Source organism: Amyelois transitella, chromosome 12, assembly GCF_032362555.1.
Source record: "Amyelois transitella isolate CPQ chromosome 12, ilAmyTran1.1, whole genome shotgun sequence".
NCBI lineage: Eukaryota > Metazoa > Arthropoda > Insecta > Lepidoptera > Pyralidae > Amyelois > Amyelois transitella.
Genome location: NC_083515.1, coordinates 4,605,168 through 4,624,907, shown reverse-complemented (window position 1 = coordinate 4,624,907; position 19,740 = coordinate 4,605,168). Strand labels below are relative to the sequence as shown.

At 35.1% G+C, this 19,740-nt stretch overlaps 2 protein-coding genes across 2 annotated transcripts; both read right to left on the bottom strand.

Moving 5' to 3' along the window:
• Positions 1-2,183: 2,183 nt before the first annotated feature.
• On the bottom strand, positions 2,184-11,151 carry LOC106141257 (protein I'm not dead yet-like). The gene is made up of 15 exons (XM_013342909.2): positions 11,081-11,151; positions 10,567-10,690; positions 9,925-10,077; positions 7,437-7,552; positions 6,806-6,920; positions 6,097-6,199; positions 5,739-5,799; positions 5,315-5,440; positions 5,069-5,183; positions 4,653-4,768; positions 4,202-4,296; positions 3,899-3,991; positions 3,363-3,562; positions 2,775-2,912; positions 2,184-2,300 (listed from the first exon to the last, which is right to left on the bottom strand). Exons 1-15 carry the CDS (start codon positions 11,149-11,151, stop codon positions 2,184-2,186), a joined length of 1,743 nt encoding a protein of 580 aa, XP_013198363.2.
• A 264-nt stretch (positions 11,152-11,415) lies between these two features.
• On the bottom strand, positions 11,416-19,594 carry LOC106141246 (protein I'm not dead yet). Its single transcript, XM_060946893.1, has 16 exons — positions 19,584-19,594; positions 19,127-19,256; positions 18,476-18,628; positions 17,704-17,819; positions 17,210-17,324; positions 16,793-16,895; positions 16,055-16,115; positions 15,817-15,942; positions 15,461-15,575; positions 15,003-15,115; positions 14,942-14,947; positions 14,607-14,698; positions 13,789-13,881; positions 12,610-12,803; positions 12,038-12,175; positions 11,416-11,526 (listed from the first exon to the last, which is right to left on the bottom strand). The coding sequence occupies exons 1-16, from the start codon at positions 19,592-19,594 to the stop codon at positions 11,416-11,418; spliced, it is 1,677 nt and encodes a 558-aa protein (XP_060802876.1).
• Positions 19,595-19,740: the final 146 nt, after the last annotated feature.

Sequence of the window (19,740 nt, the reverse complement as noted above, 5' to 3'; positions counted from 1 at the left end):
AAAAAAACGCAAAAAAAAAACTGAAAACAGGAATTTTGCTTGTAGGTATCCTAATGATAAATTGAGCAACAATATGGTACTTTTCAGTTTGTAGCTTCACTTTTAACTATAAAATAAAATGTACCTAATAAAAACAAAATCAAAACCAACTTAAACAGGCGTTAATACAAAACACACGATATTTTTAACTTAAATGCAATTATAACATCTTGTAGAGAAAATACGAAACATGAGAGATATTTACCCAGCAATGGGACATTACTAGTTCAAGAAATGCTAAAAAATTATCAAAACACACAAAAAACCTTTCAATATCATATCCTATAAGGAGATCTTTTCCCAGCAAAGGGACATTATGAATTAAAAAAAAATGCTAAAAAATTATCAAAAAACACATCTTTCATGTTTGTGATTTGACTTTCTTTTAAGTTCTTACTTATTCATGACTTTGAGTGAACTTCATTAAAACATTCCAAACATATGGATGGTTTATTAGGGCAGGTAGAGCAGTAGGTTACCACTTTCTTTGCCTGATTTTTAGCCATTTTTTAACCGTAATACAAAACAATAGCAAAAATATTGTTAGCGACGTACGTCCTTCCGTGTAGTCCTTGATTTTGCTACTAAAATGGCTGGCTGCGCTCACGGCGAAAGCAAGCCCGGAGTGGTAGCGGGGCGCGGGGTGGGCCGCTGCGTGACCCCGTGGCCAGCGGAGAAGGATTTACGAAATTCCTGCCGTTCGGGCCGCGGGGGTCACCGGTGTGCCTAGTTCAATATTTCCACTTTTTTGGTAATAATTCAAGAAAATAAATAGCCTACATTACGAAATAACGTATTTGTAATCGTTTGGTGCAATAAAACGAAATGGCCAAAAATTACGGAAAACGCAATTTCACTACGGCCCGAACGGATTATGTCAGTGGGCCCACCGGTGTGCCGTCTGGCGTTCAACGTGTTAATATTTTACTCGCTCTTCTCCGCGCACAAAAAATATTTGTTTTAGGGGCCTTCATGACCCAATAGGTTCCATCCTACTTTTATTGCTAATTTAGCATCCAGGTCTTCCCTAAAATAATGGTCTTCTCTAAATACATTGAAACTGGAAACCTTTTTGCGTCCCTGAACTGACAGGACCGTGTCCAGTCCATGGCGCTGTAAGTGTAACCTCACAAAAGTAAAATTTATTTTTGTTTCAGCTTAAATATTCATTGATACCATGCTTAATATCCGCATTAGTACTTTACGCTACGCTGTGTTATTTAGCTCCAAGTATCTTCGGAATGAATATTGAGCCTTACAGTGTCGTTTCGACCACTGAAGAAGTAACTACAGCGGCACCGCCGTGATTATTTGAGAATATACTCGAAGAAGAAGACCAGCTTTCCTTTAGTTTGATATTGGGAGTAAGAATGAATATTGTTTTTTTAATGGATATTAATGGCCAATGCCAATGCCTTCACGCTGCCAATGACAATTGTCAAGTTTGTTTGACCTTCTCGGCTTACAAACTTCACAATAGTCTAATAATAATAAATTTATGATGTAATAATTATATCAACAGGAATTGTTATATTTCATAAAAAATTGTCTGATTTCTAATAGTGAAACCAAACTAAAATGGTAGTTCAATTATTATACCACCGTAATCAGAATAATAAAGAAAAGCAATTTCTATTACCACTTGTTTCGTGTTCTCCATTCTTCTTAACTCTGTTTCTTTTATCGTATTTAATGTAATCTGTGACTGGATCTTGCCCGCCCGGTTACATCACATCTTACAAGTATTTATGTTACGTCAATTATTCTAATGAATTTATTTTAGTCTTCTAACTAGGAATTACTTAAATATAAATTTATTTAAACAAAATTTGTTTTATTTGTAAACTTTTAGCTTTGAACGTACGTGGCTTCAAGATTGTAATATACCTGACCTATCCTTTGACGTGATTAAATATTACACACTAATATTATTAATTATCAATTATTTTAATTATTTATTAATACTACTCCCGTCTACCCGCCCCTTTCAATGTTATGAAAAAATGGAATGACCATGTTGTAATGCGTATTACTAGGTTCCTTAAAATATTTAAAAGAAACACTATGTTTTGTTTTTTTTTATTTTATAGTACAGATTAATAAATAATGTGGGCAATACAGGGGGGAATCATCAAACACATAACTTAGTTAACCCAATGTGGTAAAATATGCAAGTCTGGCCAAACAACTGGAGCCCAGAAATACAATGCAATCCACGATATCAATATAGTTGTTATTGTCGGCCCCAACCCAGCTTTTATCTGAAACAAAAAAATCCAGTCGACTCTTGACTAGATTAGTAAAATTAAGTGGCATCATCCCACTTGGCCCACCGTGGGACAACACAAAGGGACTAGTGAGATAAATGGTAAAATTCTTAGGACCACTCATATTTTCAGGTACAGACTAAGAAACCATCTTGAAATATATTAAGACCACTCCATCTACTTATCTGCGCCTTTCTGATCTATGAATTGTATTAATGATAATTATGAGTTGTATTAATTGTAGTAATTCTATACATGAACAACGAAGTGGTTCCCAGGTGTTCCAGAATTTGTTTAAATATTATTTAATTTCCATGAAAAGTAGTCTATGTTATTCCTGAAGAGATTTATTAAATATTCTGCTAAATTTCGTAAAAATCAGTCCAGTAGTTCAAATTTTTCGTTCGAAATAAAAATAGGAAAATATGCATCTTCTCTTAATAATATTGGTATGGAAGTAAATCAAACCATTTTCCCAGTTGGAATTTTCGCTGCTCCCTGAACAACAAGATTACCAGGAGTTCCAACAGGGAGACAGTAGCAATAGGATGCTGATAAACCTGCAGCTATAATATACCATAGAGGATTTTGGTTTATTTCTTTAGCCTGAAAGATGGAGACAAATTGATTAATAACGGGGCCTGTTAGGCGCAGTTGTCGGATTCTCGCCACTGAACCTAGGGTTCCGGGCCTGTCAGTCGGTCAGTTCATGATGAGTAACAAACTTTTATGACTGGCTTGGATCTTGGATGTTTACGTATATAAGTCTTTATTTTAAAATATAATATCGTCATAACAAAAGTCATGAATTAATTTGGATTTTGTTAAATATGTGTGATTTGACCCGTATGAAGGAATATATTTCTATATTAGAGTGAAACCAAAATCCCGTTTTTCTTGTTCCGGTGGGAATACTGTCTATCTTATAGTTTAAAAAATTCAAATGACTTGGTCACAGTAGTCCCGCGGGGCAAGGTTATCATGTTTTATTTTTTCTCTTTTCTTTGCGAGGTTAACCAAAGATGCGAACTCGGTACTTAAGGATATATAGCGTACCAACTGCATGACTATAGGTGCGATTACATTACACACTGCCACATTTGAAGCAAAATTAGTTACAAAAACAGTAAATATAATTATGAGCAGTATTATAATGCAATTGGGTAAATCCTTCATGGTTTTCAAAAACTCTCCTATTTTACCATTCAAATCTGAATGTTCTGGTTTTGCAGCTTCAGACAAAGCAAAACCGCCACCTGATAACAAAAATACAGGGTGAATTTTTATTTAGGTACTATGAAAATTTTCACCGTATGTTTGGACAAAGAGCAAAATGCGACAAGAAATTACATTCCCAAGGTACCTTAATTACATGGAAATGTAATTTTTTTTCGCTTCACTGATGAGATTATCAGTCAATTGTATGGTAGATACTAAACAGTTTCTTTTCACTTTTTGCTTTTTGTTTTCATACTTAATTTAAACCTATTTAGTTATATTTTCCAAACATGATGTGAATTTTTCTTTAATGAATAAAATTTTTTGTCTCTTTGACTGTCGTGGGCGAATAAAGCCGCGAATAGAATTCTTACCTAAAAGAAACATGAAACTGTATGGTAACTTTGTGTCTAGCTCTGCCCAATCAAGCACTGATGGAATAGTCTTTGTTGGCAAATCATTGATGTCTGAAAACAGAAATTGTTCATTATTTTTATTTTTTCGTCCATTCCTTATACATCTTTTATAGGGTATACAGTGCTAACTGTTTCTATAAAAATGAAAAGCTACGTTAACCTGGATAAAGGAATCGAGATTTAGATAGTGACAGGTTTATGGGTCTAAATATTTTAAGAACATTATGTGGTACTTTATTACATTATGTGGTACTCACTAACCAATATTTTTATTCAAATTTTTGAAAACATCTAAATTTGCTGGTAGCAGAAACATCAAAAAAGAAACCAACATAGCTGCAGCGGAATCTAGAACGCTGAAATAAAATTTATTTATACATACAAACATACATACATATAGTCACGTCTATATCTCTTGCGGGGTAGACATTTAATTTATTTATACATTTGCTCTTTTAATGCCCCCTAGATTTACACAAAAACAAAAAAAAAATCAGAACCTTAGACCCAGCTGTTTGGGCTGTGCGTTGATAGTTTATTCAGCGTCCTCTTTTAAATATTTAATTTAACAACTGTATTGAGCTTTTAGGCTTAACAGGTAAAATTAATGCTTAAACTTGATCTACCAGTCACCCTTATGAAATATGAAAATATAATATTTTGAGTTAGGTATTATTAATGTGTGTGGTCAGTTCTATATTAGAAATCTTACAATTTATAATCATTTAAATTGTAGTAGTTTGAAATTTCATCACCCCATCCAATGAATATTCTCGGAGATCGGCAGAAAAACAACAGCATAGCGCCACTAAACAGTATGATGACCATCTAAAAAAAGGATAAATTTTAGTCCACTATGATTTTTATATAAAATCACGCCTCTTTCCCAGAGGCATGTTTTTGGTGGAATAATTATAAAAATAGCCAGTATCTTATCTTAGACAAATCTGCGGCGTTCTAATGAAAGAGTGATAAATCTAACGAATATTCATGAAAATATTGTTTCATGTGGATAAAGCAAAACAAGTCTGCAAAGATTGTCAAGTAAAAAGTTGTAGCCTCTGCTAACCCTTACTTGAATTCTCTCTTGCTCCTAATGAGGTTTTATTTTATTCTGGTTTTACTTACGATTTCCCAAAATGTTATTCTACCCAACTTTATCCAATCCTCCTTGACTTGCTGTTTCGCCGCGTCAATACCTTTTTGTGGTATATTAGCAAGTTCAGCTGCATTGCTTTTTGGCCTTTAAATAAAATAGGTAGTTTCTATGTATTCAGAGAAAATTATTCTTCGTGTTCTTATTTTACATTACATTGTTTTTACAATTTCGGTAGTTATTCGTTATTTAAGCCTATCTCAAGTAGTACCTGTTACCTTAAAAATCCAAAATATACTACTAGTAAGTATAAATACATGGCTGCTTCCAAAACAAGCATATATGGAATGGTAAAGGCTGAAAATTTTGGAAACGACAAATATTCCGGCGCTGAAGGATAAGCTCTGAAACAAAGATGTAATTAGCTTTTTTCTTTTTGACAACTTAACTGCTCGGTAAACACTACACAGCAGTAAACATTTATATATGTTCAAATAAAACATGGAATATCTGTTTTCTTTTATTATCCCGATTTCTATACTCGTGACCACTTTATTGCCTGAAAGAACCTATAAGGTTTAAGGTTTAAAGACATTTATTCTCATTAAGACAAGTTACACCTATGTATATAGGTACTTCTAGAGTATGGTAGATCTCGACATCGGATCTTTTTTTAAGTTTAAAAAGTAAAATAAATCTTACTTTGCAAACAATCCTTTGAATACCAAGTTAGTTGCAGTACCCACTAAAGTGCCTATTCCACCTGAAAACCACGTTAATAAAGATTATACCTAGGAAATAACGATTAAGAGCATTTGAATACCTGTCACTATTTAAATCTTCATCATTTAGCTAAACGTGATCTTTTGTCTTATCAAAACTGTATATATGTATGTAATCATAACTTTTTTCAGGCTAGCTCAAACATTAAGTAAACTTAGACCTTAATCGAACTATCATCATCCTATCGTGAAATAAACGATATCATTCGATAATCGGCAATATTCGGATTAAAAAGCTGAGCAAAATCAAGGCTTTGTCAAACATTTGAGTAACTAACCAATTGTTGCTGAAAATGTAGTAGCACAAAAGTAACAAGTAGTCATGTCAGACGCGATGAGGTCACCCTCAACAGTTTTATCGTATATTGTAAGGAGTTGTTGCTGAAATCAATATTAGTTTCTACACAATCATTTGGATTTTTATTAGATGAAAACGACTATGAACTAATATTGCCTTCGTACGCTTTATACGAGAGTTATCAATGTTTGGCGTCCCCACTTCCTCAACCAGCGTGGATTTTTGAGCTACATTAATCGAACCAACAGAATCCCATACATACACATACATACAGGTACGTAGCATTCTTTACTAGGATGGCATAACTAGTTGTGCATATCAGTTGGTCCACGAGGAAAACGTAATTTATTTATTTTATTTATGTAGAAAATGCTTGTGTGGCTCTTGTGGTCTTGTGATTCGCGGCACGTTAGAATAAGACCATTCCATATCTCTCCTCCTTTTATGACATGGATGTCGTAAAAAGCGACTGAGGCTTGGATTAAAACTTGGGATTTTTCTTGTAGGAAATGTTTGAATCTCAATTCTATTTAGGCATATAGCTCAAGATGCCAATTCAGTATTTTCTAGACTATTGGCTCTATCTACCCCGTAAGGGATAAATCCGTCATAATATATATGTAAGTGTTTACACTTATCGTAAACATACGATGTACTTGTTGACCAAATATAACTTTATTTTTACTTACGTCCTCAAATACCTTCAAGAGAGCAAAGTTAATTGGCACCATCATGGTAGTAGCTGCAGTGTTCGTTATCCACATTGAAATGAACATGGTCATAAACGACATTGCAAAGAGCAACCTGAAGACCAAACGTAAAATTATTCCTTTTTTTAACTTTTTAATTAACTAACTTACGTCTGGCTTGTTGTTATTAAGGTATGCGTGCAGACCGAACAAAGGGCTAAGAAAATTTTTGAAAAGTCTCTAGGCCCCGAAATATTTAAAGATTACAACAGCTAAAATAATGAGATAGATAGATAAAACTCTTTATTGCACCATAAGAGTAAAACATACAAAACAGCACAAAGCAGATAGAGATGGTACAAAGGCGGACTAAGCGGGTGGAAAGAAACCAAACAGGAGATTGGCGTTGGCGCAGAGCAAGATAAATAAATAGAATTAACTAGCTTAAGAAGAAACTACTCAATTGATTTCTATTTGCTAAGGTTATTTAAAAACACAATTTTAGGTATATCATTCAACTTTTCTGCTTTGTAAAAAGAATGAATAAACAACGTTTCCTCTGTCTTGTCTATATCTCCTCTTATATTTTATTAGTAGGTTCCTATCATCAGTACCTATCATCATCATTTACCTGTAATGGGAATAGCCAATCGCTCTTATAGCGCATAGTGCCATTCTGACATGTAAACCTGATTGTTCTACTGCTGCCGCCAGTATCATGCTTCCAAGAAACATCAGTATTGTATCCTATAAAAACAGATTTGTACGTAATTGCCCATGCCCTCATCAATGGGATAAGTGGACTATATTAGTTAATTCATGTCATACTATCTATATATATAAAACTCTTCCGTTACTGAGTGACTGACTGACAGACAACGCACAGTCGAAACTACTGGTCGTAGACAGCTGAAATTTGGAATGTAGGTTCCTTGGGATATGTAGGGGAGCACTAAGAAAAGATTTTTGGAAATTCAACCCCCAAGGGGGGGAAAAGGGGTAAAAACGTTTCTATGAAAAATCTTATTCCTTGGGTTTATAAACTTGAAACTTGGCATGAACACGTACATAGGCAAGTAAATATGTTTGACATTATAAGTTTTTTCAAACTACCCTCCAATCGTGATTTAGGGGGTGCGATTAGGTGACTGATTTATTAACGCACAGCCGAAACCGCTCGGTATAGGAGTCTGAGATTTTGAACAGAGGTTCCTTTAGTAACATAAGTGAGCACTAAGAAGGGATTTTTGAAATGTCAACCCCCAAGGGGGGGAAACGGGATAAACTGAGCCGGGGCTGCGGGAAAGTTCTAACGAGATACCGTGGCCCCGGAACGCAAAGGGCAACTGAAGGAACGAGGTGGGTTTTAGTCACTAAAAGTCTGACACTCCCTTCCGTTCCACCCAGAGCGGGAGAGGTCATTTGATGATTTCCCATCCTTAAAAAAAAAGACTTTGTATGACAACTTTCAGTCGTCTCTTTAACATACATAATAACATACATAATTATGTACATACATGCATAACATTAATAACATCACGCCTTTAAATCCCTATTTTGTGTTAACACTACCCATACAAACAGCTACGAAATTTGTCCGCATCCATTTTCACCTAAATTCTTAACGTTAATGAGATTTACTTTTTATTATCAGGTCAACCTAATAGCCTCACATGTACGTATAACTTCTTAAGAACTTTCTTTCAACTCCTAACCGTTGAGGAGTTGTACCTTCCATCATCAGCTCATTCACATGGGATGATGACTATCAGACGCAAATACTTAAACAGATCTATGAAATTGTCAAAAACGTAATTGCCTGTAAATTTGAGGTTTGCCCTTGATTTCCCTGGAATACATCATCAGATCCTGACTAGGTAACAACGGGACCAACTTGAAAGTATACTCTACCGAACAAAAAAAGAATCACGTAAATCGGTCCATAAATCTCGGCGTAATCGGTATGCATAAATAAAACACCCGAATTTTATTTTCTATTAACTATCACGAGTTGTCTCGATGCTCGATAGATGGCGTTGGCATCGAGATAGATCGCGCTATGGTTTCGTTACCGTCATTTAGCTAGGTAGCGTAAAATATTTTATCGTGTAATTTTAGCAGCGCCCCATAGCGGACATACGCGAAACTACATATTACACACTACAAATATTTTGATTTGAAATTATTATTCGTTTTATTCATTAACTTTTAACTTGACTTATTTAACTTATTTTACTCTCTATTTCAGTAAATTTTTGATTTGTTGATTAGATTTGATATTTTTGATAGTGATAGGTGTCGAAGTGCGAGAAGTCTTAAATATTGGTTAGTAAAAAATACGTATCAGTTGCGGAAAGCAGGATGGCACTAAATAGGATGGGATGGGACAGGATAGGACTGGACGGGGCAGGACGGGACACAACAGGTTGGGACGGGACGGAACAGAACGAGAAGAGACGGGACAAGACGGGAGAAGCCATATGAATTTAAACCAAATATAAACATAAAACAGCCCCGCACGATACGGGATAAAAAAATGGGTGAAATTTTATGGCGTATCCTTATAATATAAATACATTTGCGCGGGCGAAGCCGCGGGCAAAAGCTAGTTAGGTATATATTACCGTTGTGCCGTGTTGTTCCCGGAACTTTATGGAAACACTCCATTGCTTTTCTGTGGATATCGTAAAAGACGACTAAGGGTGTGGGCACTTTTATCTAGTGTAGCTTTTACCATAATCTATCATCATGAGATCTATCATTATTTCAGTAATAAATATTTCTTCAATGTACATGTACCATATACTATCATACCTGATACCTACAAATTCATTGATTATATCAATATATTTGTACATAGTTAATATATAAGATCAGATCAAAAACATATCCAGCGTAAAAATGGCGTGTAAAACAATCCCAAGTTTATAAGCCGATTCCTTAGACGCCTGTTACGCCATCCATGGGAAGAGATGGATTGATTCTATTCTTTATATTTGTGCCACAACCACACGACACCCGGAAACCATACGGCACATACTACTAATATATTCAATTGGATTATATGAAGATAACTACACAATTTTATCGTATTATACTCGTTTAACATTTTCACGTACGTTCATATAACAAGCGCACGTAGTTTCTGTGTCCATTACTCCGGTCAGAGGAAATATGACGATTGGTAGGAATGAAGTTATGGGCAATGGTATGCATTCCGATACCCAATACACAGCCATTAGTATCAAAGTATAGGCACACCACTGATATTTCTGAAATTCGTGTCCTCAAATTAATAATTAAAATTAATGCTGAAACCCTTCGTCTTCGATTCGAATCCCTGCTCATGCTTCGGAATTTTCCTATGATTTTGCCTAAAATCAAATTTCATTCTAAGTTGGCGCGACATTTTGCTAGATATATTCTGCGAAAGAACCATTTCTACATTCATATGAATTTGCTGGAATTTATTGTGGTGCAATAAAAAGTCCTTATAGAAACTCGGTCTATAGGTACTAGCCGTACGAAACTAGATTTGGTGTCACTAGTCCCATGGGACTAATGGGACAAAATCGTATCACTTATATCTCGTTTATTAGACAACTCGAATGAGACTAGTGTGATAGACCGAAGATTCGGGATATAATTTCCTTGAAACATATACGAGACTCCTAAGAGAATACCGCGAAATTGCCACGGGAATGAATACCTACGGCTAATTGTCGCTTTTAACATTGATTAAAATAATATTGCGATCTTACCTCTGGGGGAAAGGGTGTTAAGATCGGTATACTGATTATTGGTAAAATCAGACATAAAATACCTCGCCAGTATGTAGAAATGAAAAACTTGCATCTGTCTTTCCACGTTAGCAAGAAATCTTCTCTGCATACAAAAAAATATATTAATGTCTGAATGTTGGAAAAAATAACTTTGAAAACCCATTTTCCACAGTCCCGATTGTATTTCACCTCATTGAAAGAACCCATTTGAAGGTCCGCGGATAATAATAAACGAGTATAATGATTGAAAAGAGCAATCCAATCTGGGATTGTGATTCGGTTGTCCAGTAAACCACACCAGAGAAAATATTTTATTCCTTCACATGACAAATTGATTTGACCACAAGCAATTTCACAGTCTTCGCAGACAAACTGTAGTAACACCAATAGAAAAGATCAAGTGACTGTATTGAAGGTGATATAATTATTAACACAAACCAGAAATATAGTCGTAATGAGTATATATGTTTCAACATAATCGGAGAAATCTTACGTGCTGTCGGAGCTAATATTATCTTCATTGGTAGTAACAGCCTCCTGGTCATCAAGAGCAGATTCTGCCATTTTATTTTTTCAAATAACAATGTTGATAAAGAAGCAAGTCTTTAGCTAATGTCAAATAAATTAGTTATGGAAAATATGATGAATCGAGATGGTCTAGAGCCATTTTTTAAGTCCAAATTGTTATTTATGGCATATCTAACAGGGTAAGTGTAGTAGAATAAAAATGAATTAATAAATAAATTGTTTACTTTATTTATTATTATCTCAAAATCATATAACATCAAAACATTATTTGAATTACACTCGAGAAAGTACTTCTAGATACTAAAAAGGTGTTTCTTTCTTTACGTCGGGCCATATCATTGGCGCCCAAAATGAAAATGCCATCCAAGATATAAATATAGTTGTTACAGTTGGAGCAAAACCGCATTTGACCTGAAAAGAAATACAGTCGATAAGTTGCTAGTATGCAACATGTAGGTCGGAAACGGCACAGCGTTCAATATACTCATAGCATGCAAGCATTGGCTCCATAGCACTTAGTACATTAGTGTATTCGCCATCGCATAAAAAGATTTTCATATGCGGCCTGAAAACTTTAGATGCTGCAGACCTAATTGATGCAAAAAGCAAACCCAAAACCCTTAGCATAACTGCGGAATATGCAACTGGAAGCACACAAAGATGAGATACACTTTTCGGTTATGAAAAATACCAAATTTAATAATCCTACTACTATTATAAAAGCGAAAGTTTGTATGGATGTTTGTTACTCTTGCACGCAAAAACTACTGAACCGATTACCATGAAATTTGGTATGTAGGTAGCTGAAGACCCAGAATAACACATAGGCTACTTTTTATCCCAGAGTTCCCGCGGGATTGATAGGGTTTCCATGCGGACGAAGTCGCGGGCGGCCTCTAGTATAACATATTTATCAACTTACCATGGACATAGTTCGGATATTCGCTGCCCCTTGGACGATCAAATTCCCAGGTGTGCCAACTGGCAGCATGAAACACATCGACGCGCTGAAGCCAGCCGCAATGCAAGCCCAGAGTGGGTGCATCTTCATTTCTTCTGCCTGAAAATTGAGCAAAACTTGCGGTTGTAGGAAATACAGAGTTAAAATACTAATGAGATAAATGATTAATGTCCTAACATACCTATATAGAATCACGTCCGGCCAAAACCATTCATGCAGGAAGCTTGCACTAGGTAGATGTATGTGTTCCCTTAGTCGCCTTTTACGACATCCATGGGAAAGAGATGACTTTGACCGATTTCATAGTGTACTATACCGTAGAAATTGGAGTATACCTACATATTCAGAGTTTTGAGGTTTTTGATATTTTTACTAACATTGTAGTTGTAAGGCAAAGCAGAAATTGTGGCAAGCGAAAAGATGTTGAGTAATGTTAAAGGTTTAACTACGCCAAGTCTTTCAAGAGTAAATATAGGGTAGTTCTTCCTAGGGTAAATAAATACAAAAAAAAAAATAAGTAAAAAAAAACTTACGATCACCATACATATCGGAACGAACACATTAGCAACTGCGACATTTGATGCAAAGTTAGTGACCAAAATCACAATCACCGTGATAACAAGGAGTGCAACTTCTTTCGGAAGATTTTTCATAAATGACAGAAATTCGCTAATCTTCTCGTTCATACCAGTGGCTGCTGCTGCAGTTGAGATGGCAAAACCGCCACCTGAAAATATTTCTTACTGAAAAAAGGCTCTATTCGAATACCACAGACACAAGTTCGAATCCCACCTCGGCCATGAACCAAAGACTATTTTAGAAGTTATGTACATTAGTTTGATAACCAACCGACGCCCTTACGGTAAGGAAAGTCGTGAGGAAACCTGCACATTCAGGCAACTGGATTTGTAACCATATGATCCAGTACGGGTTAGGTTTACCTGAAAGGGTAACCGAGGTCAGACGGGAACCGCCTGACTCACCTAATCCAGGATCCATGGTGAAAGACATAACCCGGGCTACTCTCTAGAGTGGTGAGGATGCAATAGGGATTAAAGCCAGGAAGAAGAAGTTCAAAATTCAATTCAAAAATTAAAAATTCGTTTATTTCCTCTTTACAAAGTAAGAAGTAATAGAGAATAAAAAGAAACGACGCTTAAATGATTTTGTAGGGAGTCAAGAAAGAGTGCGCTATTAGAGGGCAGATGCGAGAACACTCCTCCCATGATTCGATTTGTATTGGAAGGTGTCGCGAAAGTTGGTAGAACCATGGCGGTGGGATAGTGGTCGGAACCCAAATTACATAGACTTTTACTCTTAATCTTTTTATCATCATCTGTAGCAGCTATCATAACCTAACTATAGCTAGTGGCTTCGTGCAATCTTCTCTATAGAAGAAACTCAGGGTTCGCGTACCACGAACCTGATTGGGTGAATCTAGTTTTGACACAAATCGATTCTAATCTGACCTCCTCCGCAAGCATTGAAGAGGAACCTTACCTATAAGGATTCATTCATTAAATGACGACGAGAATATCATTATTCCATTGTCCCATTCCATTTTTCATTGATTACGATCATAGTAACAAAATCAATAATTCTTTCCAAAGATGTGAGTTCACCACCGGAAATAATGTCAGGATGATGATGATTGACTACTATGTCTTGTTAAATACACATTATACAGTGCAAATATAATATTTGATACCTACCCAAAAGAAACATGTAACTATATGGCATTACATCATTAAGTGTTTTCCAGTCCAAAACAGATCTAATTGGAGCCGTTGGTAGATGTTCATGAACTAAATAAAAAGAAAAATATTGGTTACGCACATATTTACATACAAAATATAGTAACGTTTTTCATAAAATAAACGAAGTTGCGTTTCGTTTCATTATATTCACAATTTTAAGTATATGTGCGTCTGTGGCTCTGCCCGCGTAAACGGAATGGGCCCGTTAATTTTCCGCCAGAATTTTGGGAAATCCTTTCTTAGACTAGAGAGAGCATATAAACCATTTTTTAACACACAGCGGTTTGGGCTGTGCGTATAGCACTCACTGTCGTCTTTTTATCTAAATTTAAAAAAGAACAATGTGATGACTGACTGACATATCAATGTTCTACCAGTTCTCGTTCCCTACCGTAAAATATGCTACTTATTATATACATTTATTTATCTTGCTCTGCGCCAACGCCAATCTCCTGTTTGGTTCCCTTCCACCCAAAGGTTGACTGGAAGAGATTGCTTTAGCAATAAGTCCGCCTTTGTATGTTTTACTCTTATGGTGCAATAAAGAGTTTTATCTATCTATTATACTAAAAAATTTGGAATGGAATAGTTAATAAAAAAATTTTGTCATCTGATCCCTTCACTTTTCTCTCTAGTACTTCTCCATTTTCTGTATCGTTCGATGAAATGTAGCAAACATTACTTTCCTTTAAAATATTAGTCAGGAGCACGATAATAGAATATTAGAAAATTAATTTAATCTTTTTTTCATGAACGTTTAGAAATAAACTTACATTTAGCAGTGCAATTTTTGAAGAATGTTAAAGTCGCTGGAAGCAGGAACATAAGGAATAAAACAAATGTCGAGAGTGCAGAGTCTCTTATGCTGGGAAAAGAAATATTTTGTAATAACTTAATATAGAGAGAAAACTTCAAAATTAAGACAAAACAAAAGAAGTAGCATTACTCTTATTTTTTCAGGAAATTTCCACTGAAACGGTAGAAACAAAATTAAAGTTTACCGCAGGATGATATGTGTATTTCTATGTTATAACGAATAAACACAAACTAACCAATTTCAGTGAGATGTTGCACAGAGAGAGAAAAAATCTTCAAAAGTAATACAGACAATTTCCTAAAAACCTCGTTTTAAAAAAAGAGGTATATAACATAATAAAAGGCATACGTACGTTCTCTTGCTCACATTAAAATAGCTTTCAAGTGTATCACCCCAGCCAGTAAACATTTCAGGAGATCTACAAAAGAAGGCAATAATTGCTCCTCCAAATAGTATTAGCACCATCTAAAAGTAGAATTAAGAATTAAGGACGTCCTGGCAAAGTTCAGGTCAGTTATGAATGTGGTTGAAGCGAAAAAGTATGCAGATATCGTGGCAAATGGAAAGACCTTAGAGGAAAGCGGCGTGATATTATGTATGTATTTAGTGAATAGTGCAGCTTTTAAGTTACTCGGCCAAGGTTTAAGAGGTCAGCATGAGTCACCTCATGTAGAAACCTAACTTAATCCATGGTCATGATCAAAAGACGCAACATTCCGGAGCTCTTCTCGGTGAGTGAAGATGACAACGTAAAGTGAACGACAGAATGAAGAAGAAAACATAAAAGGCTATAAATTTTGGGGTACTCACAATTTCGTGAAACGTTATTTTCCCCATTTTTTTCACTTCATCTGCAATTGCTCTTTGTGTCGCCAGTTTTGCTTTATCCGTTATCTTCACTTTTTGAGCAATTTTACTCTTAGGTCTACAATAAAGGACATTAAATACAGAATACTCGAATAATTGGTCATGATCAATCTTGTTCGACTTATCCAAAGTGGGTCGTGAAACTCACTGCCGGATAAACCTTCTTCAGTAGCTTTATCCTGGGCCACCATAATCTCGTTCTTCGCAACGCTGTACTTAAAGCGCTGAACCAAACTTGAGTTTCATTCAATTTGTAAAACAATTGTATGTCTAAAAGATAATGCAATGTTCAAGCTTACCTACCAAGTCCTAGGTATTGAAATGATAAGCATAGATACACGAATAGCTCCAATATAATCATATAGGGCACTCCAAAACCAGAGAATAAAGGAAAAGATAAATATTCTTTTACATCTGGATATTTTCTGAAAACATAAAAAATACATTTTTATTTCACATTGTCGTTATTTGGCTTACAAAGAATTAATACGTTTCTTTTTCAATATTGAATTTATGAATTTGATATACAAAACTTACGTTTCAAATAAACCTTTGAATACCAAATTTGTACCAGTTCCAATCAAAGTACCAATACCACCTGAAATATACAATCAAACATGCAACAATTTTTTTGTAATAAATACTTACTCAACTTTGTTCAACTATTTGATATACCTGCTTTACATATTGTAAAATAATACCTAGTTCCCGAAGGGGAAGAAGGCACCTTTTTATTTCTATCCTTGTGTACTACTTTTTGTACAAAATGCTACCTGTACCTTTTGCTTCATCCATATCCATAACAAGTTTGGGTGGTTTGACCTAAACTTTCGCCAGAAAGTCCCCATTTTGATCAAGGGACGCTGTCCTGCCATTTCCAACATTTCAATTTACATTTTTCTTGTTTATTTGCTTAGTCAACCTGCGATCATTCATTCTCTCGAAATGACCAAACAATTGAGTTAGCCTCAAAGTAAGTTCGAGTCTTGTGTTACGAGATGCTAACTCAACGATACTATATTTTATAATAAATACTTAAAAAGATAGACATTCACGACAATAAGAGAAAGTTTGTTTCTCATCATGCCCTGACCGGGATTCGAACCTAAACCTACGGTGTCACAGACAAGCACGCTACCGCTACGCCACAGAGACCGTCAATTCTAAGCATTCTATTCAAAAAATGATAATTGAGATTGAGATTAACTAGTATACTAAGAATAATTTACCTAGGTGCACATAGTGCAATTAATATTTACTATAATTCAATCTCACCTACTGTAGCAGAATATGTAGCACAACAGAAGTAACAAACAGTAATATCAGATGCGCATTTCTCACCGTCGGGTGAAGTTTCGTACATTTTTATGATACCTTGCTGTAATTAAAAAAAAACACACACTTTGAAGAACTGAGGGACAACATACATGGACAGACGAGAGAAAATAAAACATTGACGTTAAAATTCTAAAATAAATCCAATTAAATACTATCTATCTCTAACATTTACATGCAGTATGGCGTAAATAAACTGCTGAGAATATAATGAATCAGATCCGAATCGGCTGTGATGTTTCTAATAAAACCGTTTAAAAAAAGAGCAGTTCTCATAAAAACTAATTTCACTGATTTTGAAAATCTGACATGTTTTACGCGTAAAAGTAAAATATATTTTTACAATTCTTTACGAACCGAATCAAAAACACGAAGTATAGCAAATATGATTGGCACCATCATGGTAGTGGCCGCGGTGTTCGTGATCCACATCGAGACGAAAGTTGTCACAATACAAATGGCCAGTAATAACCTAAAAAAGATATAAATGAGCGAATAGGGAAGATAAAAAGGTAACCAACTACTCCCTTTTTTCGAATAGACTAGGAGATGGGCTAGCAACTTAACACTATATATAGCATGCACCATCATCAACCATCTGCATAAGGCTTACTACTGGAATTATGCAGATGGCTTACTTTTAACTAGGTACTACGAAATATAAAAAAATGCAATCACTACTTATGCCTACAGAATAAAGGAGCACCAACAAAGGATTTAGGAACAGGAAGAATGGAACTTCCCGATTTGTACAAGCCAAGTTGTGGGCATAAGTAAGTTATTTAAGACAACACAAACTCGACAAAACCAGAAGTTTTGTTACAACGTTGCAACAGTTTTTATTTACTTACTTGACATGGGAGTATCCAATCGTCCTGATAGTGCAATATGCAAGGCGCCTGTGAAGGCCAGACTGCTCCACTGAATATGCCAGCATCAAACTTCCTAAGAACATCAGAACTGTATCCTAAAGTCAATTTTTTCATTTAATTTTGCTGGTATTTATGTATACATACTAACTACATAATTTAAAGCTTATGATGTGCGAAAGAAGTAGAAAAGGTTGAATTTATTGTTTAGAATTTAGTTAGAGATTTCAATTGCTAACAATATAGACAACAAAAAATCAAACTTATCATAATTCTTTTAGCGTTTGTCAAAAAGCCCAGAGGTATAAATAACTACAGATTTAAATTGGAAAAAGCTGGTTATTCTTAATCTGACTTGCCAAACATTCAACAGAAAAAATATCCTTCCAAAACTTGGATCACAACACAATCCATATTCAATATGCTGAATGTGCTATTTTATTCACAAAGTTTTCTGTCATCGTAAGAGCATCGTTTATAATTCTTACTAATGTACAGTGGGGCCGAATAGAAATGTATAATCTGCGTTTCGTAGGCGATATACTCTCTGGGCAACCAACAGTAACTCAGAAAATAGTAACATGATCAAATGCGCAGTACATGTACAAAGAGGCAGTGGCAGGAGACCATGATGCGTATTGTGGAACTTACACTTTTGAGTCGGATATTTTTACCACTATACTACCTCTACAATATTTCCTCCCTCGAATATCGTCATCATCCTTTATAACTCGTATAGAATTTAATATCTTACATTTATATAACACGAAGCAGTTTCAATGGTACTCATCACGCCGCCGAGAGGAAATATGACCAACGGTAAAAGCGCAGTAATAGGCAGCGGCAGACATTCGGTCATCCAAAATATACCCATTATTATAAGGGTGTATCCACACCAGTTGTAAGTCTGTAGAAAACAAGTTTAAAAGTAAGAAACAATTTTTTTTTTTAATTTACCATAACTACATTAGTTTTGACTTTTTATGCCCACCCCGGAAAGAAATCTATGCCATAAAAACAAAATGTAGAGGCATGTAGGGTATTTTTTCAAATATTCAATACATTATAAAACTATAATAATTGAAACAATTTATTCGTTTCTAACTCTACTTAAGATTTTTATTTGATTTTCTAAATTTCTGCAAAACGTTAATTATCAGAAACCTGAATTTAAGATGACCTCGCGACCAACTTGGAAGTATCATTAATTCTTTTTTTTTATTGAAAACACTTTCAAAAAACTTTTTTTTGAAATCTGTTAACTCGTGCTTGTACTTAAGTACCTACCTACCTAATCAAAACAGTAACCTTATGTATATCAAGATTTCGACGAATTGAGAACTCCTCCTTATTTCGAAGTTAGTTAACAAAATACTTTTTATAATGAAGTTAATAATTATCTTACCGGTTTTCCACCAACTATCATGAACAAGAAAACTAGTGGCGTAACAAATATCACGACACCTTTCCAATGACCCGCGAAAAATACCTTCAGCTTTTGAAGGATTGTTAGATCAGGGTCTGGCGGACTTCTCCTATAGAAAGTAAATAAATAATAATTTATTTCATCAATTATCAAATTAACAATCATTGTAGTATTTCAGATCAGTGCCGAGTAGTTCCCGGTACCAATACAAAAAGGATAGGACCACTCCATTGAGAGGTATGCCAAAAGATTTTACCTCCTTCTCCTTCATAGATAATTCATGATCACGACCACTCTGCTAGGAGTGAACGATTGAGAAAAAGTCAGTCTGTAGCCTAGCTCGGAGATTGAACGGCTAAATGATGATGGATGATGACTGGCTATCTAAGCAAGTCAAGTCATGTGCAAAACTAGTAATGATGTGAAATGCACTTACAGCAGATACATTTTTGTGTACGATGTATTCAAGTATCTTCACGAAAAACGTTATAAAGCTTACTTATTTCATTAGTTAGAAGACTAGTAATCTAAAACTAATTAATTGACATATGCGGCCTAAGTAAAGGACAATCAATTCGTCTGACAGTTTAAAG